The 23815-nt window shown below is 37.1% G+C and overlaps 1 protein-coding gene across 2 annotated transcripts in view; it reads left to right on the forward strand.

Moving 5' to 3' along the window:
* The first annotated feature begins 247 nt into the window (after nucleotides 1–247).
* Nucleotides 248–23815, forward strand: part of SLC13A4 (solute carrier family 13 member 4) — a 29023-nt gene continuing 5455 nt past the window's right edge. Inside the window, exons 1-13 of one of the 2 annotated variants that reach the window (XM_090134439.1) lie at nucleotides 248–346; nucleotides 6829–6957; nucleotides 10409–10545; nucleotides 11099–11280; nucleotides 11944–11998; nucleotides 13758–13797; nucleotides 14461–14538; nucleotides 16035–16225; nucleotides 17494–17613; nucleotides 20412–20513; nucleotides 20957–21058; nucleotides 22205–22332; nucleotides 23417–23547. In XM_090134439.1, coding sequence (XP_089990565.1) covers nucleotides 248–346; nucleotides 6829–6957; nucleotides 10409–10545; nucleotides 11099–11280; nucleotides 11944–11998; nucleotides 13758–13797; nucleotides 14461–14538; nucleotides 16035–16225; nucleotides 17494–17613; nucleotides 20412–20513; nucleotides 20957–21058; nucleotides 22205–22332; nucleotides 23417–23547 — 1494 coding nt within the window. The remainder of the gene's footprint in view (nucleotides 347–6828; nucleotides 6958–10408; nucleotides 10546–11098; nucleotides 11281–11943; nucleotides 11999–13757; nucleotides 13798–14460; nucleotides 14539–16034; nucleotides 16226–17493; nucleotides 17614–20411; nucleotides 20514–20956; nucleotides 21059–22204; nucleotides 22333–23416; nucleotides 23548–23815) is intronic. The other variant, XM_090134440.1, reaches the window with a different exon arrangement.

A 23815-nucleotide genomic window follows, 5' to 3' on the forward strand; every position in this document is an offset into this window, starting at 1 on the left:
GTGCTGGTGAGCCCTACAAAAACTGAATGCCTTTTTAACAGAAAAATCATTAGGGCTTCTCTTCAAAACAGCAGACTGAAGAATAAGCAAATTAAGGAAGCTATCTGAGGTGGCTGTGTGAAAATAGGAAACAAGACAGAAAGAGCCCTTTCTGCAAAATCCAGGCAAAGGCAAAGGAGAACGTGGAGTGGAAACTGGACAATCTGAAGAAATCCAAAGAAAAGAAAATCACCAGAAAGTAAAGGGTATGGCAATGGTGAAGGAGATTCTCCGATCCAGAAACATCTTGCTCGTTGTTCTCATTCCACTTCTGCTGCTTCCTCTGCCACTTTTGTACCCCTGCAGCGTAAGTACATTTTCTTTTTTTTACAGAGCCTCTGAGTACAGTAGGTGCTCTAGCTGGATAAGCCTACAGTGGACAAAAAGAGAGGCAAGGATCTAAAAAAAAAGTGTTTCTCTCAGAAATATCAAGAACTCAGATTTGAAGGATTGAAAGTTATTGGGCAGTCATCACAATAACAATCAGAGCTACTATGAGCAATGTCACAAGCAGAGATGAAGAACTAGCTGAAGACTTATTTTAAGACAGATATATTGACATCTTTACTGTTTCTTCAGCAGTGTGTGTGAGGGAGAGGCATTTAAAATGAATAGTTAGAGTGCCTTTAATTTTTAATAACAAATATGCATGGAAGAACTTTCTTTTTGGTGTGTGTAGAACCACCAGTTCAAGTGAACTGGGAGCTAGGACTTGGTAAGGCAACACATGGCATCTGCTACAGTAAAGCAAGTGTATGTACTGACATACTGCAGTTCTGACATTGGCTAATAAATGATAACTCAGAGGCATTCACAACAACACAAAGGAGGGAATAATCTTTGCTTAACACATAAGCAAGGCAATGGGAATGAATACCCCTGGTTAACTTCTTTCCATGCATATCTCTGCTGTGGTCAAGCATAAAATAATAGTGTATCCCTACCATATAGAAATGGTAATGTTTAACTTGCCAACATTTGCACTGTCTTAAAAATTCTGCAGCTGTGGCTTTCACAGTGCTAGACATAAATCTGGCTGAATGGTGCAGCAATTTCCATTCCTTCTTTTACGCTGTTAAAGATTAATTCTTTCTAGCACTAGAGGATTTATGAATACTACCACTGTTATCAAATAACAATTCAAAGGATTAGAAAACTGCAGGTTTTTGTTTGGAAAGAAAAAACAGGATTCACAGAAAGATAATGTTTTTACACCAGTGAATTGTATTTTACAGTTTGAATGAGTTTTTCTGCGCTCTTAAAATGGTCTTCCATCTCTTGTGACTTGAGTGAGAATGGATGACAAGAAACTGTACTTTCTTCAGAGAACAGTAATGCCCACCTTTTTGCAAAAACCTGTTTTTAAAAGGATTTCGTCTCCCCCAGTGCTACTGAAAGGGCAACATAAAGAACAGATTTTCTGTGACATGCTTGTATGGTACTGAAACTACAGCATGTTCTGTATCCCCTGGGACCTTCTCATAGGCAACACAAGATTCACTGAGACTTGTTACCTATGTTTGCTCACTGCCAGACTCAAAGGAAGGGAATTCTCTAATAACCAAGGGATTTGAAGTGGTTTGGTATGAGTTTTGGAACAAGAACTGCTATTATACTGCATGTGTTCCATTGCAGTATTATTTTGCACCTCATAGTGTTTCTTTACAGCAAAGTGACTTGAAAAGTCATCAGATGATATTTTACATTCATTTTGCATATGAGTGAATACTGCAGATGGTAAAACATAGCTGTTAATCTGGTCCAGAGCTGGACAAATATTTATAATGCCATTAAGAAATCATCTATAGTTAATAAACTCATTTGACAGGGTACTATTCAAATGCTTTAAGCTAGTATTTACTTTGCTACAACACATTGACTGAGATTACTTCTTAAATCTGAAGATTAAATTTGGCTCCTGATGATTTTCTTATATTTTCACTTATCAGACAATTATAGTAGCTTTCAGTTTCATAGAGAACAGAATTACTAGGTGAATTATGTTTGCATTTCTGCAGGGAATCAGCTTACAGCCTCTTTGGTGATAGCACAGCTCTGGAAATGGGGAAGTGTTATATGTGTAGTGTAAAGGGACATCAAAAAGAGCATGAGGACTCAGAATTCTTTGTAGATAAGGTTTATGGGAATAATGTCCACAGCTTTCTATTATTTTGTGACAATAAATGATTAGGCAGAAAATAAACCTGAGGAAATTTGTTTGAACACTTCCCTAAACTGGTATCTGAAACGTGACTTTTACAACAGGTTTGAGACACTCACAGATACTTTTCATACCATGACAAATGCAGAAAAAAAACAGTCTGTTTTCCGGACAGTGATAGCTTTTCATTCTCTTAATCTCCTTAGCTGCTAGTGGTGGCTATTTCTACCATATTTGTTTCATCCTTATCCTTATTTATTTTTTTCATCAAACCACTGGTGATACCATTAAGCATTTTACATGAATAGTCAGTTTCTGGGTATGGTCTCCTGAGGCCCTAGGTACTATGTTTGCAGTAAGCCCAATTAAGGACCACTGATTTTTCCTCAAAAGCCAGCATGCACAGAACAGCTATGGATGGCATACTGTCATTTACCTTTATTTTTGCTGTACACCCTCTGAAAGGAGGAAATTACACTGTGACCCTGTCAGCAAAAAATAGCAGACCGGAGTCTGAACTATCACTTCTTTACATAGCTTAACCACATGCCTACGTGCAAAATATGCATTGCAGATTTTTATATGGATAAATCTTGAATACAGACTTTATTGTTATTAAGTATTATGAGATTCTCAGATGTTTTAGCTACAAATGTTTTGTGTGTTGACCATATTATGGAAGTTTCAGCCATAGCATTCCTTTCAGTCCTCTTTTCTTTGTCTATAAGATGCAGACTGAAGGTCTGCCAGCCCCCCAGCCATCACATAAAAGCTCACTGCAATATATTTTCCTATTCTCTGCTTCTTTCCCTTCTTAGGTATGTTTAACATTCATTTTCACCTGTGCAAAAGAAATAAAAGAGTGAAAAAAAAATTACATAGCCATTGTTTCAATATAGTACTTAGTAGCTCTGGTAACTATTAAATAAATACATAAATTGAATTCAATTAAATAGAAAATATTATTTTTTTTTCTTCTTTCAAAAGAGCTGGTTTAGAGCACTGAGAATAAATAACAGTAGTAGGAAACAAGTAGCACAAATATTTAGTGCCTGTCCCAAGTAATTTTTGTTAGAGATGTGACGGGGAGTTTGACTTGATGATCTCTGGAGGTCCCTTCCAACCCATACAATTCTGTGATTCTGTGATTCTTCCCATGTTCTATTTCATTTCCACTATTAGTCTATTGCTAGTCTATTGCTACAGGCATACAGATGATATAGAATAACTATGCTCAAAGAAATTCTAGAGAAAAATATTTTTGGAAGGAGAAAATAATTTGGGATCAGTTAGTATAAAAAGATTACTAAGAATTTTGTGAAAATATATCTCTAGTTTTTTATATCTGCCCATTTTAAAATAAAAATTAATGCTGTTTCATTCAAAGAATTTTGTCTTCAATATTGCTGGACACCATGGAGCCCATTTAAAAAAAAAAAAAAAAGTAGCTTGTTAGCAGAAATTAATTAGTTAAAAAATTAAAAAATATGTTAAATAGTCACTTGGTTGCTAAAAGAACCCTATCCTTGGCTCTCTGTGGAATATCAACCATCAAGTTGAATGCAGTTTAAAATGACTAAGAATGAGTTGGCTAATGTTTATGAGCCCATCCATCAGTGCTGTGACTCGCACCTAGAATTCTTTTGTCTTTATAATAGGGATTACTAAAATCTCTAATCCCCATCATCTCACTTCCATTTTAATTCAAAAAATTTGCTTGCTTTTTCTGTTGAGAGGTCACTTCAAGCTGCTACAGCCGGAACACTAGTCTTTCAGAGCTTGAAATAATACAGCAGTTCTATTTTATAAAATGTGTTCATCATAATCCGTGAATATTTTACTAAAAAAATCTCCCTTATTTTATCCATTATAACTCAATATTTTCTAGCCTACCTTACAGCTTTTGATCTTGCTAACAATGAAGCTACATCTGCAGCAAAATCTTTTAATGATATATGTGATCAGAGAAGACTAGTGAAACCTGTTTTGTCTACCTTAAAACATAAAACACTCCTATAATGAGTAAAGGAGAGAAATATGTATGTTTTTGTGTGGTGCAGGATTTCAAATGTACTTTTCTACCCAAAAAGAGACACTTCAGAACTAAATTTGTCAACTTGTCCAGTAGCATTCCAGATACTTTCCATAGACTCTAAAATCATTGGACTTTATCTGATTCAAGAAAATTATATTTCTTGATAACTCTTTTTTTTTTTTTTTTTTTTTTTTTTGTTATTTTTCAGTCTCTAGTTACTTGAATTAGAACTATTTAATGTTATAATTTTCTGAATTAGGAGTCAGAACAAGGTCTGATAGTTAACTTTAACCCATGTTTCTGAGTAAGCTTGGCTGCAATTTTTAAGCAAGTAAAAGAAATGATACATGGTAATATATCTTGACATTTTCTCTGGGTTTTGTTCTGCTGTTGCTAATTGTTATTACCATATTGTATAGTTATATTAAAAAAAAAAAAAAGTGGAACAGCTGAATGTGATTATTCATACATCAGAGACAATGTAAAAAAGAGATATATGGATTTAAAGAGAAGTTATTGATTCATTCTAGTGAATCCATGTCACTGTTTAGACTCACCTTTGACTGTCATACATGCCTAGTGATTTCCACAAAGACCTGTAGGAATTTCCTACAGATGATTTCTTGAAAGGTGTTTAATTTGTGAATCAGGAAAGAAAAATAAGAAAATCCTATTTGAACTATTTGAACTATCCACTTATGGAGAGTACATTTTCTAAACAGTAGCCATTGTGAGCTGTGAATCCATATAAGATATCATCATAGAAAACATCCAGGAAATAATGAAAGGCAGATTTATAGCTAGTGTAAATCAATATGAACATACTGGCTTCTGTAGAACTTCTGGGTAATCTCAATACCTAATTTGACTTCAAATTTGAGAACATGGAAATAAAATCTTTTTTCCTGAAGTTAATTCCTCTAATTATTAACAGGAAATATTTCTAGGCTTTTAAGAAAAGTAAAAGAAAAAAAGGGTCCCACTTAAAGCCATAAATAAAGGCATATCTACCTAAAAAGTGTGTTTTCCTGTAAAAATGTCCAGGAGATACCATCTCACTCCATCTCTCACCAGTTTTAGCCCTGCCAAAAAAGAACCTGGGTGTACTGGTAGATGGCAAACTGGGCATGAGCAAGCAATATGCCCTTGCAGCAATTAAAGCCAAACATATCCTGGGCTGCATCAAAAGAAGAATGGCTAGCAGGTGAGGGAGGTGATCCTGCCCATCTGTTCTGCAATGGTGAGACCTCACCTGGAGTACTGCATCCAGATGTGGAGTCCTCAGTACAGGAGAGGTGTGAACCTTTTGGAGAGCATCTAGAGGAGAGCCACAAAAATGATCCCAGGGTTGGAACACCTCCCCTGTGAGGACAAACTGAGAGAGCTGGGGCTGTTCAGCCTGGAAAAGAGAAAGTTGCAAGGTCATCTTATAGAGGCCTTTCAGTATCTAAAGGGGAGCTACAGGAAAGAAAGGGCAGACTCTTTAGCAGGGTCTATGGTAATAAAACAAGAGAAAATGGCTTCAAGTTTAAATAGGGGAGATTCAGGTTGGATATAAGGAAAAAGTCTTTTATAGTGGAGGTGGTGAGGCACAGGAACAGGTTACCCCATCCTTGGAGTCTTTCAAGGTAAGGCTGGATCAGGTCCTGGGCAATCTGATTTACCTGTGAGTGTCCCTGTTCATTGCAGGGGAGTTGGACTAGATGGCATTTAATAATCCCTTCTAACTCTAAGGAGTCTATGATTCTAATGCTCAGGACCACATTCTCATGGCTTTGTGTCCCAAGATTTTGGGAAGTAGCAAATTTGCTACTTGATTAACCACATGACCCAGTGGCCCCTAAACCCATCTGAACTGTGGTCTTTCTTTTCTCAGAGAACTGCATAAATTACTTGAGAAAATACAGTCAGTTATTTCCCAGAAGAACCACTATGTAGCTTTGTCCATTTTACAGCATATATGAATACTTTCAAATGACTCTGAAAACTCCTCATTCCTGCGCTTGCCCAATACTGGGAGAAAAGCCAGGTAAACATACAGGCTCCATAGGGCAAATCTGAGGAGTCATGGAGAAATTTTTCTTATATATTGGGTTATTTAAAGCAAAGAAATCCATCAATGAACCTGGAACCATGATTTTGCTGATAAATAAGAATACCCAAAGATTTTGCACTAGCTTATGTGCCAAGACTTTCATTAGCAACATCTTCTTCAGGTACTGTCCTTTCAGATTGCAGCTTAGATTTCATACCCAATCAGCTGTGCTTTAGGAGATCCTTATGTAAACCTTGTTGAATTCTGAGGTGCTGGCACATGCTGCCCAGAGATATGGATGCCTCATCTCTGGAGGCATTCAAGGTCAGATTGGATGTGTCCAAGGTAACTTGATCTGGCAGATGTTAGCCCTGCCCATCACAGGGGGTTGGAACTACGTGGACTTTATGGTCCATTCCAACCCAAGCCATTCTATGATACTGTGATTCTTGTAGTCCAGGCACCCTCAGCCTGATGAGTCCTGTGAACATATTCACAAAGGCTTTCACAGCAGGTTGTATGACAGCAACATTTAACAACAGTGCTTTCTCCATACAGGAAGCCTCATGTGCCTACGTGTTGATTGTGACAGCTGTATACTGGGTTTCCGAAGCAGTACCTCTTGGTGCAGCAGCCTTAATTCCTGCTTTCCTATACCCACTTTTTGGAGTCATGAAGTCCAGTGAGGTAAGACCAGTGTGAACATTTTTGTCATTTCATCTTTTTACTCTTAGTTAATTATTTGAATAAAGCAAATTTTAGTGGACTAGCAAGAATGAGTCTGGGGGGAAAAGGCCTACATCTTACAACGTGTAACATGGACCAACCAGCCTTTTCTTGTACTGAAAGCTAGACATAGGAAAGGACATAGTAGCCAAAGAAGTCCATCCTATTGGCTACTGCATCACCAGCAGTTCCCAACACATACTGCACCATGATTAGACCTTTCACTTCCTCCAAACAACACATATGGGATAAACTGGAAAGTTTACTTCTAATGATGGATGGAAAATTTACACACCTTACAGAATCACAGAATCAAAAAATGGCTTGTGTTGGAAGGGGCCTCAAAGATAATCTAGTTCCAACTATGGAAAGGGTTGTCAATCACTAAATTGGGTATTAGTTCAGATTACCCAGGGTCCGTTCTGATCTGGTCTTGAATATTTTCAGGAATGGGGCATCCACACAGTTTCTCTGGGAAACCCATTACAGTACCTATAGGTGATGTACAAGGTATGAAGCCACATATACTAAAAAGTATTACCACGTAGTATTAGGAAGATGCTTAGTACTTTTTCCAACCAGTAACCCTAGTTCTGCCTTGAAGCCATCAGTTCTCAGGAAAAGGAGTAGCTGTACAAAAAGTCTCTTTGATGCATTCTGAATTTGCTTAACTGAGTTTCTCTTGAATGTCATTTTCTTTCATGATATGCCAAGAATTCCTTCAATTTCATCTGCAGCTTTTATTTCTTATATTTTTCCATCTCCCCTCCCCCCCCCCTTTTTTTTTTTTTTTTTTTTGAGTGAAGTAGCATCACACTAGGTTTATAAGAATTAGAAATACAGGTAACACAGAAGAATATATAGCAACCATAAGGTTGGTTAAAATTCTAACACAGTCTGGCAATGTGCATACTCATAAACATCTGTAATCAAACATAAAACAAGAGTTTTATGACATCTCTTATTCCTTCCAGTGTTGCAACAACTGTATAATATAATCAGGTACATTTCTCCATCTGCATATTTCAATATTTTCAGGATCTTTTTCTTAACATAAAGGTAAAGTAGTTATGTTTTTTTATCACAAAACACTGCAGCATATCAGAGAAAGAAAATTTAGGGGCAGCCTCACAAATTCAATGTAATATCAAATTAAATGACATTGGGATTTCTGCAGAGAATGTATTATTTACTTTAGGAACAGAAGTAAGATCCTGTTTATTAAAATAAGCAAAGCTGCAGTATTTCCAGCCTCCTGTTCTGAAGCGCCATAGAAACTGGTTGCTTGTGCCTTGCAGTTTAAGCCACACTTCACTCAGGGTTTTCAGAGCATGAGTCTGGGTGCTGTGTGTGTGTTGTATGTATAAATAAGAACCTTAGTATTCACTTGTTTCTCAAAATTGGCTGTGAAAGGGATAAAGCAAAACAACAGATTCTTTGTGTTGCTGGCTTAGTAGATGCCTTTCATTCAGTTCAAGATTTTTTGAACAAAGTATTAGGAAAATAAAGTTAATGAGAAAGAAACCAATAGAAGAAAGCCAAAAAAAAGTGATGGTTAAAAGCTCTGGCACACAACCATGATGGCCAAGTCTACTAAGAATACTAGGGGTATTTGTTAAATAAATGTAACTATATCCTTTATGGAAGAGTTTAAGAATAATGGAGGACGATGGAAGAAATATTGCTTTAACTGTTTTAAAATGGTAGAGCCTACATTTGTTTACAGCAACAGACATTTATACAGTCTGGAAGGAGCAGTCCCTGAGAGCAGCCCTGCAGAGAGGGACCTGGGGGTCCTGATGGATAAAAAACTGAACATGAGGCAGCAGTGTGCTCTTGCAGCTTGGAAAGCAAATGGTATCCTGGGCTCCATCAGAAGAGGAGTGGCCAGCAGGGACAGGGAAGTGATTGTCCCTCTCTACTCTGATCTTGTGAGGCCCCATCTGGAGTACTGTATCCAGGTCTGGAGCCCCCAGTACAAAAAAGACAGAGAGCTGTTGGAGAGGGTACAGAGGAGAGCCACAAAGATGATCAGTGGACTGGAGCACTTCCCCTACGAAGGCAGGCTGAGGGAGCTGTTCAGCCTGGAGAAAAGAAGGCTGTGGGGTGACCTCATTGCAGCCTTTCAGTTCCTAAAGGGAGCCTACAAACAGGAGGGGAGTCAACTCTTTACAAGGGTAGACAACAGCAGGACAAGGGGAAATGGTTTTAAGTTGAGGGAAGATTTAGGTTGGATGCCAGGGGGAAGTTCTTCACTCACTATGAGAGTGGTGAGGTGCGGAACAGGCTGCCCAGAGAGGTTGTGGATGCCCCGTCCCTGGAGGCGGGGGTTCAAGACCAAGGAGCCTGGCAGCCTGGTCTAGTATTAAATGGGAAGGTTGGTGGCCCTGCATGTGGTGGGAGGGTTGGAGATTCATGATCCTTGTGGTCCATTCCAACTTGGGCCATTCTGTGATTCTGCGATTTTGTGAAACCGAAGAGTCCATGTTTAAGAAAAAAATTGCAGACATAACTCATGAAGAATTTTGTTTAAATAAAATAAAATATTCAGCTAGATTCCCAACACTCACTTATTTATAAATTTTATTTTCTCCTGTTTTATTTGGTTTCACCAAAAAAGTGTGTGATTTTTTTTTTCTTCTAATTTTTGCAGTCATTTCACAGAGTATCTTCCTGTGTTTTAGCAAGTCCCACATTCAAGAATTATGCTTTGGTGTTGTTCCTGCATTGTCTCTGAATATTTTCTTAAGCCATCGTTGATTTTTGCTCATTCCTTCCAGATTGAAGTTCTCTTTATTTGAAATTTTGCCTTCTTTCCCTAACACAATGAAGGTGGATTTCCACTCTAAAAAGTTCTGGCGCAGTATCTGCAGGCTATCATAGCAATATCACAACCTTTATTCATTGCATTCAGAGCGCATGTCCCTAAATAGCTTTTTTTTTTCTTCCCCTGAAGCCACAGGTTCTAGAGATGCCACATTTTGCACAACAATTGAACATGACTTAAGAAATACAAACAAGACAGACAATGATATTTCCATAACCAAAAAGCAGATGACACACAGAAATAAGGTGCTCTCAGAGCAGAATTTTGTGTCTGCTTTAATTTGTGCCTCATTGAGCACAATTAACTCCAGGCAGTGAACATCCTGAGCAAAGAAGTAAGATTTCTCTCAGTCTCTTTAAAGAAATCTACAAACAAGAGGGTATGGAGCCCTATTATTAGTCATTTGCCAAATGAGAGATTAAAGACAGCATTATGACTTCTGAATTCTTCAGTTTCCCTGGCTTGCTGTGATTCTTCTTGTGGGAGTGTGGAAACCCAGAATATTTCTTACTCTTCAGCATGATCTCTGTGTTGGCTAGCTACTGTGTTTTTTAACAGATTCTTTCCCCCATGTTCTTAATGCAGGTGGCTGCTGAATATTTCAAGAATACAACTTTGCTGCTCATGGGTGTGATTTGTGTGGCAGCTTCTGTAGAAAAATGGAATCTTCATAAACGTATTGCTCTGCGAATGGTCATGATGGCTGGAGCAAAGCCAGGCATGTGAGTGAATCTTTAGACTTCAGGGTAGTCCGAGGTCAATAGAGGCAGCTTGAAAAAGCAAATAACTCAGGCTCCTCTATCCACAGACAAAACCCAGCTGTTCTACCCACAAAACCCAACCGTTTCTACCTACTATCCCTGTCAGAATTTGAAAGCTTTCAAACATTCTCAGCAATTTCTCTACCACCTCCTCCCCCTTGACTGATATAATTCCATTGCTTTCTATTTTTGGCTGATTCTTTATTCCTAATCTCTCTGTTCCCTCTCTGTCTGTTTAGTAAATATAAAATAATTCTTAAGGTATCCCTGAATGCACTGAAAATCAGTGTTTCTCATGTCACTGGTTTCCAAGTCGGGAAGCAAAAGGTTTTCAGTGATATATGATCTTATGACAGTTCTTAACACAAAGCAGCATTTTATCTATGCACACAATGGTATTTTGGTACCAAGAAAAAGATCCTATATGCTTACCATCTGACTAATAAAAAGGTTAGGTAAGAACCCCTTTAGTATTTGTGAAAGTGCCTCAAAGTCTCACTGTGTTACATTCCAGGTTGCTTCTTTGCTTTATGTGTTGCACCACGGTGCTTTCCATGTGGCTTTCCAACACATCCACCACAGCCATGGTGATGCCAATTGTGGAGGCAGTGCTCCAGGAGCTAGTGAATGCTGAGGAGGAGTGTGATGTCATCAGTACTGCAGGCAGCACCATTATTGAAGAAAACGAGCCAATAGGTATTTGCCAATATTGGCCATTTTTTTTCTCATTTATCAGTGACTGGAATGATTGATATACATTATTCAAATTCTCCCCAGGTCAGAGCTGTTTGATTTGTACTGCCAAAGATATCGGTCCATTCTTTTTCTTTTTGCATGATGATATTTCTTCCAAAAATGAAAGATAGTTTTGTCTTGAAATGTAGCAGAGGCCCAAACACATGCTCTGAGACTATCCCATGCTTGCCCTTTCTACTCCTGCCCTTCCAAACTGCCCAGTTCAGAGCAGGTGCCAGAAAAAATTTCTTCTGGACTGGTAAGAGCTTTAGCAGTTTCTGATGTTCCTAGAAAGAAAGAATTTGGGAATAAAAAAATCTCCTATTTCTTTCAATTCACTTTCTTTCTTTCAATTCTTTCAATTCAGATTCCAGCTTGAACAACAACGTTATCTAACCTTACTTAAATTCTGGCATCAAGGCCTTAAGTCACATAGGCATGATAATTTTTTAATTGTAAGAGGCATGCTCTGAGGACCGTACAACACACCAAAATGCTGCGTGTCACAGAGTATATGAGAAGGTTCAGACCAGCTTTTGTTTGCAATAGTTTCTCCAAATTCAATCACCCAAAGGTTCAGATTAGTTCTTACCACAAGAACTGCTTCCTGTTCCTTCTTTACAGGTCTCAACGAAAAGCATGACCAACCTTCACTGGAGCTTATTTTCATCAATGAGGAGTAAGAATGAACCCTGTACGACTGGAGATTTGAGCCCTACACAGGTTGCAATGAAATGAACTGAGGAATAGAGCAGGAAGGGCATGGAAAAGCATATAAACTGATGTTTTAGATGTAGCTGACAAAAAAGCCTGATATGAGAAATGGGATTGATGTAATGGTCTGGATCTCGCTAATGTTTGCAGGGATTCTTTTTTTTTTTTTTACATTATTACCATCATAAAGTGAAGGAAATACCCACTTACAGAGGATTCTTGAGGGAAGCCTTAACTGCCAAGAGTATTCAAGAAACAGATGATGGCAGAGGGAAAAAAAAGGAAAAGAACTGTAAAAAAATTTATTTGAATACAGCCAAACTTCTTAAGAAGTTTAAAACACTAAAAGTTTCAATCAGGCCTCTATTTTTGGTAAAAATAAGAACAGAAAAAGGAAAGGACTAATTTTTAATTTTGAGTTATCAGATAAACCAGTCAGATATACAGGAGTCTATACAAAGTTCTTGTCCTCCAACTACAATACAGGCTAAATTCTGAGAAGCATCTTCTTAAAAGGTATGGGGTTAAAACATACAGTTTCTTCTTTAGCTTCTACTATTTTATTCACAAGAGTACAAAATAAAAGAGAAATAAGCTCCAGTTACATCATTTAAGATTTTCTTTAAAGCAAACATTATCATTCAAACAGCTCATGTTGACAACTTGAAGTTAGCTTGCAAGTTCTAAATAGCTTTCTTATTAGTCTGGAGACTAATGAGCTCTCTAATATTCTGTCTTTTTATCCTCTCTTTTTATCCCATACATATTTTCTTCAGTATAAAAGAAACCTTTCAGTTTGGTATTATGCCATTAATTACTTTAAGACTTATTGAAAAATATGTGAGAAATATTTCATAACAGAACTATTATTAAAACAGTATTACTTGAAAAAAACCCTTGAAATTTATTGGGAAAAGAGAAGTAGCCCACATTCTGAAATTAAATCTGATTTCAAAGTAAAGTAAAGAAAAGTAAAAGCTCATTGTATTGTTTGCATGGACCACATGCTACCCATAACAGATCTTAGTGAAAGCTTTAGCGTGGCACAGGGCGGTGCTCATAAAAAAGCATTGAAGAGGCTGATGGAGGAAGAACTTGAATAGAACAAGATGGACGTAGTATTGGCTTGCCTGGTAATTCACTTCATTGTGAATGGAGTCCATATCTAGAACAGAGTATATACTACTGTGAATACATATAACTCTCCAGGATGGAAGTGGAACTGCCTTGCTTCCAGGCTAGAGAATCCAATTGGAACATAATTGGAAATAATGGTTTTAAGTTGAAGGAGGGAAGATTTAGGTTGGATGTCAGGGGGAAGTTCTTTACAGAGAGAGTGGTGAGGTGCTGGAACAGGCTGCCCAGAGAGGTTGTGGATGCCCTGTCCCTGGAGGTGTTCAAGGCCAGATTGGATGGGGCCCTGGGCAGCCTGGTCTAGCATTAAATGGGGAGGTTGGTGGGCCTGCATGTGGTGGGGGGGTTGGAGATTCATGATCATTCAGGTCCCTTCCAACCCTGGCCATTTTGTAATTCTGTGATAATAATTGTTCCCATGTATCTGCCCAAGATACTACAAAAGAGATGCTAATAATTGGTATTCTTCACCATTTTAGTAGGAATTACATCTCCTGCAGCTGTTGCCTCTCCTTCTCTTGATTTGCACCTTCTGGGGGGGTTGGGTGAATAGCCCTTTTTAAAGTATATTTTCCTTTCTTTGTTTTTAGTGCTACTACTACTGACTTCAGCTCCTTGATGCATTCAAAGGTATTGTCATAGGTAGTACCTGTATCTTCTGAGCTACACTATTTGCTAATACCATCAGAACACAGTCCACACAGCTCTACGACTCCTTCCTTTATTTCAAACAAGAAGTGGTTGTTGTCAGAGAGTACATAGCACAGCTTCGTATTTAACCTATCAGCCTTCTTGCACAAATCACGATGGGAAACATTAACGCCATAGAGTTTGTTTTAAGTGCTGTCAAGGATCCAGTCAGTAAACTAATAATTCCATCCAGACTCTCAGTTTTTAGCAAGTTCAGGTAAAGACTTTTATTGTCGAGTTACCATCAAGTTCTGCAGATGAGATGCTTTGGTTAATTATAATTACACATCTTACAAAGTCACAGTCTCTAGCAAGGGCACTGTTAGATTCTGCTACATGATAGAGGAAGAAAACTTACATATATATATATGTATATATCTGAATTTTAACATCACTTGAAAATAAAAGCAGTATTTAAAAAAAAATAATCTCATGTTTTTCCAGTATAGTTTATAGCTGAAGTTTCGGGTTTTGCTTTGTTTTGTTTTCATTTGTTTGTTTGTTTTGAAAGTCCACAGCCCATGAGGTTTATAAAGCAATATCAGTCTAAGTGCCCCTAGAAACAGAAGAAAGGCTAATCAAAAGGCATTTGCCTCCTTACAGACTATGAATAGTGTGCATATGATAGCCAACCCGATTGGAACGATGAAATCCAAGAGCAATGGGCAGCACCTACCTCAGGTAAGAAGATGTTAGAAATGGAGAGTGAAGGAAGGGACAGAGATGAGTATCATCTGTTTATCACTGCTTCATTTTTATTCCTTGTAAGCTGCTTTTAATGAAATCATTCTCTATCATCTTATAGCAGTTACTTTTTAGCTCTGTGCTAAATCTTGTTCCCATTTAGAACTCCCCAGCACAGGTATTTTTGTACAGCCATCTTCCAGTAAGACATTTCTGAATGGCTTGTACAATTCACTTAGCTTCATACTCAGTAATGTGACCACAAGTTTCACTTCTTATTTCACTGTTCTACCCACTTTATTTCAGCAAATCCTTCCTGGAAAATGGTGCAACAGAAAAAAAAAGAGCAATCCTTGACTCACAATGTCCTACTCAGAACTAAACTAACAGCAGACATGGATCATTTAATTGTTCAGCCAGTGGGTTTGGCAGTCTTAGTATCCATCTCCCTTTTATACTGCCAAATATTCTCCATCAAAATGCTCTACTACATTACACGACTGCAGTATTTCTACTTTTCCTCAGTGCCTCCAAAGAGTGACTGTTTTTTCTACTGCAGTTATGTAATTCCTAAATGCATAAGTTAACGTTCAAGAAAGATTACACTAAAATCAACACATGCATTTGCATTAGCAGTTCTAATGAATCTAAGAGTATGTTTCTAAACTGAAGTCTAATGCACTTCTCCTGTTATTTAATTTCCTCTTGCACCCATTTGTCATTTGCATTCACTGATTATTTTGTAGGTAGTGTGCTCTCTTCACTTTTAACCTACAGGGACCTGAACCAGAGAACTCTGACAAGGATGACAAGCATGATTAACAGCATGACTGATTTTATGACATAAACACAAATCCAAATTAATGATTTAGCAGATCTATTTGACTCCCATGATACCTTTTTCCTGATCATAAACTATAGCCTTCGTTGCATGTAAAGTACTCTGAGTTTCTCTACATTTACAATATAACTGCTTGATTTAGTAGCATGGAGCCTTTCCTGTCACTGTTAAGAAAACTTCTTTTGGAGCAACATTTTTTTCTGTAGCTTTTTCTTTCATGGCCCAGCCTCTTCCATGCACTTTCTGAGAATCGTTCTTTATGAGAGGCCCTGAGCCAGTCTGAATGCCAAAAGTCCACCAAGCATTTGTCTGGCTGCTCATAAGCCTTAAGGATTACAGATTCCTTCTGCTGCAGTGCTGGCATCCTGCCTCTGCAGCCCACAAAGGCCTTTTGGTATCCAGCTGAGATTCCAGTCATAACTGGAGCTGACCCAAACTGTGGCCAGAAGTCCGATTACTGTCTATTCCATATTTCTGCCACAGACCAGGAGATTTCAGGCTCCGAGACAGGTTTCTAGTTCTGATCCCATCTAATACCAATGAAGAAAAAAATCTGCTCCTTCTTGTTAGTAGCACCGTGGCATTAGAGAAAGCTGGGAGCAGGCTGCTCTTCTAATCTCTTTCTCTCCTTAATCAATGTATCCCCTCACAGGCTCAGATACTAGTCCTGCCTCCTAAGCCCTCTGAACTGGACCTGAGCACTAAGTACCGGTATCAGTCCAGACATGACCACATGATCTGCAAATGCCTCTCACTGAGTATCTCCTATGCTGCAACCATTGGAGGACTGACAACCATCATAGGGACTTCAACTAGCCTCATATTCTTAGAGCACTTCAACAAGTAAGTGACACTGTGGGTGAAAATATGATTAACCAATATCATCTCTGTGGCTTTCCCTGTGAGTTATTTATTCTCTCAGGGAACTATTCTAAGATGATCTCTCTAAAAACAATTTTGTTTCCTTCCCTACTCTAACATTTTTTGCCAATGATTAAAGATTGTAAGGGGGAGCTTAAGTTAATGCATATCCATATGTTTCTCCCATGCAAAATAAAAATTTCTCAACATTTCTCTTGAGCAACTTCTTCTGATATGAAAAAATGATTATCAAGAAGGCAGCAGGCACCTTCAGCAATTAAACACTAAAGCCATGCAGACATAAGAATGAAGAAAAAGGGAAATCTGTGCAAAAGATGAAAAGTCATAAAACTTGCTTCAAGTTACTTTTTGGCTTCATAGAAAGCTGGTTCTCATGGTGAACCTAGAGGCATCATTAGTAATACTTGTGCTGTTTTAACGTGCAGTGCAGAAATATGTACATTTAGAAGTGTGGCCTTACACGTTTGCTTCATGGATGATGGGAAGCAGCTCAGAGCTAAATATTTCCTCTATCACATATGCCCAGAGTTCTTGAAGGCATGAATGTCATCTCTGTCAGAAGGCTGATGGAAGTTCTCCTCACACACTGATCTGTAACCAGGCTCACACCTGATTCTGATCATCTACTGCCATGGCAGTAACATTATCCTGCATTTGGCTTTTTGAAATGGTGGCAGCAACGATAACTAAATTCCCATCTTTACCCCATGAATTTGGATTTTACAACAAACGCTTCTGAAGACCATGATTTTTTGACACTTCCACCAAATGCATATATCAGACATCTTCATCAGAACCTAGTAGACTATAGTGATTATTTTTGTGGTCCAGAATAAGACATACAAAGAGATTCTGAGTGAAATCATTCTTAGTTCTACTGACTAGAAAGACTTTGAACAATAAACTCAGATAGAGGCAGGATTTAATTCCTGGAAATTGCAATGATATTTGAAACTGGATAGAGAATCCAGACCATCTGGTCTTAAAGGTGTGAAGTTCTGTCTGGTTCATCTCAGGCATGGTCAGTGACTGGCATTTTTTGACAAATGGCTTTACTATGAACAAGTATTGTATTTGTCACGTTTATATACTGATGAATTTTTTTCTGTCACGCCATAACATATATGAACATGGATATATGTTTGTACTTCTGTACATATTGGAATTGTCCTTTTACCATTCTAAACTCTCACATACTGTTTTTGTGTTGTTGTTTTTTTTCTTTACAGCCAATACCCAAATGCTGAAGTGGTGAATTTTGGAACCTGGTTTTTGTTCAGTTTCCCCATTTCCCTCATCATGTTGGTCCTTACTTGGTTCTGGATGCACTGGTTGTTCTTGGGCTGCAAGTGAGTGCAAAACATTCAAGATATACTGATAACAAAAACAGGGCATCACTGACCTCATTAGAGTGAATCTCATAAGAGCTTTTCTAGTTCAAATGATTAAAGCTAAGGTACAACTTCCTTCTTGACAGAAACAATTACAAGAGGAAATAATATTTTTTACTTGTGACAGATAGGCAGCAGTGCACATTATTGTTGCACAAGAGTGAAGTGCTTAGGTATTGGTGATGGAAATCTTTATTATGCACTCAACTGATTTTTTTTTAATTTAAACTCTCATAACTGGGTCTCATCACAGGCCAAAAATCTTTATGAAAGTCCTTTTGAAAAGGTACAACTGAAAAGATGAATAGGAAAAAATAACAGTAATTGAACAATTTACTTTTCAGATCCGCCTTCAGATAGAGGAAGTTAATATAAGACAGTTAAAATTAATGGTAAACAAACTCCATTTATGTATTTGATTTTAAAGGAAAAAGAACTCAGGCTAAGAGGTAAATACCCCTTGACACCAGCATGTTCCTGAGTCCCGAAACAAGAACAATTTCTGGTCTCCTATATCATTTGTATCATGTATTCTCTTTGCAGAGACACTCAGCAAAGTTAATGAAAATTGACAAAGTATATGCATTTAGAGTGAATTAGTTAATCTGCATTAAAATGCATTGCATACATATTTATTCAGAATTAAAGTGGCCTTAATTTAATTTAGTTTACTCTTAAAAGTAAGATGAACTGACATCACTAATTTATTTCACCTATGACAGTGTATAAAATGATAATCAATTCTGCTTACAGCTGACCTTGGGTAGATTTTAAGAGGTAATTTAGAGGTGAATAACTTCCATGTCCTTCAGACAGTCCCCTGAGCATTTTAGTTCCAAATTAAAAGGTTAAAATAAATCTCTTTTTCTAAATCTATTTTTTTTTTTAATTTTATTTATTTAATTAATCTTGAGAGGAAACAAGCCCTAACACTACCTTCAATTAATTTCTGCTTTTTAAAATAAAAACCACTGAAATTCCACATTGCATCCAAGACCTCATGCTGATTAATATTTTTGTAGATAATACCAGAGACTGAACCATTATTGACTTCTTGAGAAGTGCTGGTTGGTTCCAAACTTCTTAAATCTTTGTTCATTTAAAGTCATTAAAGAATGTGTTATGTTAAGCATGTGGATACAATACTATAACTTCACATACTCCTAAGCCTAGCAACACTGAGAACATGTTGAAACAGCTGTTAATGCTTATATATAAATGTTTATTGAATTCCCATAATGTTCCTAGGAAGCCCAGTGTTGTCCATCTGATCTGGACTGATCAAATCATTTCAGACTTTTGTTGTAGGCTCTAGACTAACTCGAAGGGGATGGAGAATAGACCCACCAAACAATTATTGCCAAAAAAGCAGAACTAGGAGTAGAATTGTCATTACGGAAGTGGCCATTAAAAAGCATATTCCTTTTCTCCTCCAGCAGCTGCATAACTGCTGGTGAATTTTACTGGAGTCTAAGAGCAAAGTTTACAAGGAAATCTAAATGTGCACAAGAGTACTATGTGTGTTTAAAACAAGAGACACATAGGTACTCAGTTGCAAGGGACATGAAAACTGAGATGTTTTTTTTAATCAGAAATGGTCAACCTGCATTTTTAGCAACCCAAACTATGCAGATAATTTGACCTTCTTCAAACACACCGTTTGGCCAATGCCGTAGCATAGGTCTCACTCTTGTGGGGCAACAAAGGAGACATTAAAATAGAAGAAACTTAAAAACCAGACCATTTCACCCTCAGCATACTTACTTCACAGCTGCTGCCACCTATTTTAGGCTGGCTTAGCTGCAGAAGTTTTTCAACCCACCACATACATCAAAAAAGCAGAGTTGTGGCCCAAAGCATAGCAAAGTGACACAGTAAGAAAGAAAAAAAAGAATATGTTTATGTGAACTTGAAAGAATATTTCTTTCAATTAGGAATGCTTTGCTATAGCGTGAAGGCTAGCTGCATAAACCAAGTGCTTCGCCTAATTTGCATATAAATGTATAGCAAGTTTAAATGTATTCAGATGTTAAATGCACTTGTGCTTGTATTAACCTGACAGACATGCAGACATTTTTCACCAGGAGAAAACATATTGACTGTCTTGGTCTCTGTGGCAGAGGCAGTGTGGTCTTGCTCTTGGTTTGGAGAATGTTAGGAAGAGTAGAAGCAGACAAACTGTGAAAGCTATTGGGTTCCCCAGCATACCTTTTATCATTACTTAGTTAATACTGAACATTCAAGTGAAACTTGGACTCAGAAGCTAGACCAGGACATATGAATGTTGGCTACCTTTGATCTTAGTGGGAGGCATATAAATCCTTCACACCCAATAAAACTATTGATAGTTGATCACAGTCCTTCTATGGGATAGTGTAAACTAGACCTAGCCTTTGGAGATTTTGGGCTCTGGAAAAAATCTGGCCACCAGCAGCCATCTGAGGAAGCCTACAGAAAGGAATTTCAGCTACAGCCTGGGGAAGCTCAGTGATAACAGTCAGGATTAGACAAGACTCCATAAGGACCTTCATACCATGTCTAGGATTGTTCCTCAGAAAGACCTGGAAAATAGATAATGCAAAGGTAACATGCAATAATTTCCCTTCCTACTGCCATGAGGCCTTGCCGAAAATCACATCTTTATCCAAGAAGAATGGCAACTGGAGTTTTTAGTTTGTTTCCTTATTGTTATTTTTCTTACAGCTTTTCACTTCACTTCATGCCATTGTCTAATTTTACTGTGCTACTTACCTCAGTTTTAAGGAAACCTGTTCCGTGAGCAAGAAGAAGAAAACCAAACGGGAAGAAATGTCAGAGAGAAGAATTCATGAAGAGTATAAGAAACTGGGGAATGTCAGGTAAAACAGACCTCAGGCATTTGCCTGACTAGGCAGGACTACATGCAAAAATATTGGTATGGGTTTACATTTTGATTTGCAAATATTGTTATATATTGTTATAAGCATAACTATGCTTATTACACTTTACCTTGTTTCCACGTTACATCAGATAATGATGCAAATACGTAACAAGCATTTATAAATATTTTCCTTTAGCTCCTGTCAATGAACAACTGAATTGGAAATAATGATATTTTAGCTCGTTTTTACTGAGTTTAGTTGGTTTTTAGTTGAGAGCCAAATGCAGAATTCCTTAATTCAAACGATTTTTTTTTTTCTAATTTCCTTATGTTTTTAGTTCTTCTGTTATAAACCTTTCTAATTCCCTATTTCTTCTCAAATCTGCTCTCAGGTTTTCAGACTGACACCTGTATAGTTAGTTTGGTTGGTTTTGTTTCTAGCTATCCTGAGATGGTGACTGGATTTTTCTTCATCCTGATGACCTTGCTTTGGTTTACTCGTGAGCCCGGCTTTGTACCAGGCTGGTCATCATTTTTTGAAAAGTAAGTGAAGTTCCTTAAGCAACTACATCTTCAGACTTTATGCCATAAGTTTTGTCTATAAAATGTTATTATCCACTTTTAACAGGGTAGTGAAAATTGAATACTTATTTCTGCTTTTTAAGCTACAGCTGTTCACCCAGCAGCAAATTGTATTCTTGCTTATGAGTAAGGCAGAGGGAACTAAGCAGACTAATTAAAACATATTTCCAATGTAATAAGTAGGAAGGGCAGATGCTGAAGTTTAATGCATTCATAGAGATGATATCACTGGAATATATTGATTGTATAATTCAAATTAAAATTTGTGGTTTTTTTTTTAAATTTTATACTGAAAGAATAATATTTTGACAAAACAGTGTATGTTTGAGAAAATAGAAAATATTTGTTTTGGTTGAATATTAGACAGAAAATTGAAATAAGTAATGTTATTTTTTTATTGTAAATAATATTGAAAAAATCTAAGTAACATTAACAAAGAATACATATTATATTATATGTATATTTATATTATATATTTATATATAGGATTATATAAATGAAGTTAAATTTTCTTCAGGTTTCTATTGTATAAAATTATTTTGATACGTTATCCCGATTTTGACTGAAAAATGGTCTTTACTTTTGGGATTTCTCGAGAGTATTTGTAGTTTGACACATCTCAAAGTATATTATCAAACTGAGTTTTAGAAGTTTAATTTAAAAACAATCTTGTTCACTTTTAAGGATCATTTAGGTTTGCCTTTTTTTTGAGAATGTGTTTACTGTTTACTGTTTCTAGTAAGCATATTGTTTTTCTATACATCAAAGTTAATAAATTTTAAAACGGAAAGAGATCTCTTTTTTTCACCAGAATGTTAAAAAATATTGACACGGATTACAATTAGCTAAATACATATTGCTATATTGAATAAAAATCTTATCCTTGATGTGAAGACGTATTTTTCTAGAAGGCTGTTGCTAAGACTTCAGATGTGGAAATAAAAATTCAGCTCTAAATGCTAGAGCACAGGGTTGGACCTGGTGATCTCCAGAGGTCCCTTCCAACCTCAGCTGTGTTGCAATTCTGGGATTCTGTAACTGCTAAGAGATAGTTTACAAAGGCTTTGTAAGTGTGTTTTTATGATAACCCCACTGCTTCTTTCTCAGGAAAGGTTACCGGACTGATGCCACTGTTTCTGTTTTTCTTGGTTTCCTCCTTTTCCTCATTCCAGCAAAAAAGCCATGTTTTGGAAAAAAAGGAAAAGGTAAAGTACATGTGGCAAGAAAGAGATATGGCATGTTTTTCTTTAATTATGTTTTTCTGGTTTCTGTAAAATGTTTGATGAATACATTTTAATTCTGGAATTGTAGAGGTATTTCCTCTGATACCATCCCTTACATCAATCTCCTCTTGCTCTCTTGTACTTTTATTCATATGGTCTTATCTAGCAGATTACCAACAGGTTTTATCTGTATTTATAGAGTTTTAAAAATTTAAGAGTTTTCGGAAAGATTGAGATGTAGTTCTATATTGAGAATGCAGAGATTTGCAAAATTGGCTGAAGATAACATCTAGTAAATAATTTAGTCTTTATTTGTATGGAAGAAGTAAATGATAATCTTGTTAAAAAGATGTAAAAAAGGTAACAGTTGTTACTGTCTGGCAGTTGTAATTTTTGGCAATGCTTCTCTTGCTGTTATCCCAGTAATAGTAATGATTAATTATTAGCGTTCATTTTTGATGGTGTTCAGAAGTGCTGATCAGTCTGCTGTGCCAGACTTTCAGCAGTCATTTATGAAAACATAATTTCCTGCATATGTTATGTAAAAATTACAAATGTGTATAGATATGTTTGGGTTTTATACTGAAACACATGCAAAATATAGGAAAAATAACACCCTCTATTTCTTACTTCCATAATATACTCAAGCATCTCAGCAAACTGTCATCAGCTAAAGCCTAGGAACATAAATGCACATTATTAAACTTCATGACTTAGTGGAGAGAGCAAATGCCTTCCTTTGAGAAAATAATCCCATTGTATCTCCATCTTTGTAATCTACACATAATTCGCACAGGCATATACACAACTGAGAAGATTGTCTCTTGAAAGGCTGTAGCATAAAGCAGAAGGGTTTACAACTATTCACATCAACAGAGCAGCCAAGGAGAGGTCAGGATATTTGGAATCAGTATGATGCAATTTCTGAAGCTGAGATAACCAGAGAAATAAACTAAACTCTTTTTCACCTCTCATAGACAGTTCTCAAGAAAACTCCCATGAATATTGCATTACTACTAGTAGTGCAAAATACATGAAGATCTTTGCATAAATGCCAGTTCAGTTTTGATCATGCATGTACCTCATTTTGATATAGGAGATGCTGAAAGGTCAACAGACACCAAGACACTGGACCCCATCATCACCTGGAAGGACTTTCAGAAGACCATGCCCTGGGAAATTGTAGTGTTGGTTGGAGGCGGCTATGCTTTAGCAGCTGGATGCAAGGTACTGATTTAGATTACACTGCCCTTCTTTAAAAAAAATAAATAAATAAAACTGAATTTCTATGTTTTTGTATGTGCTCCAGATTGGGATTACAGTGTAGAAACTTTCAAGTTTGTACACCTGCTCCCTCAATGGAAAGCTACCTAACTAAAAAAGACAGGCAGTGCTCAAATCAGTTTTGTAAGCATAGCCATCTAATACCATTTCAGATGTTCTAGAAGAACTAAATATTCCTACATGGCAAATAAATATCTCCTACATGGGAGAA

The sequence above is a fragment of the Phasianus colchicus genome, chromosome 1 (genome assembly GCF_987193195.1).
Source record: "Phasianus colchicus chromosome 1, bPhaCol1.hap1.1, whole genome shotgun sequence".
Lineage (NCBI taxonomy): Eukaryota > Metazoa > Chordata > Aves > Galliformes > Phasianidae > Phasianus > Phasianus colchicus.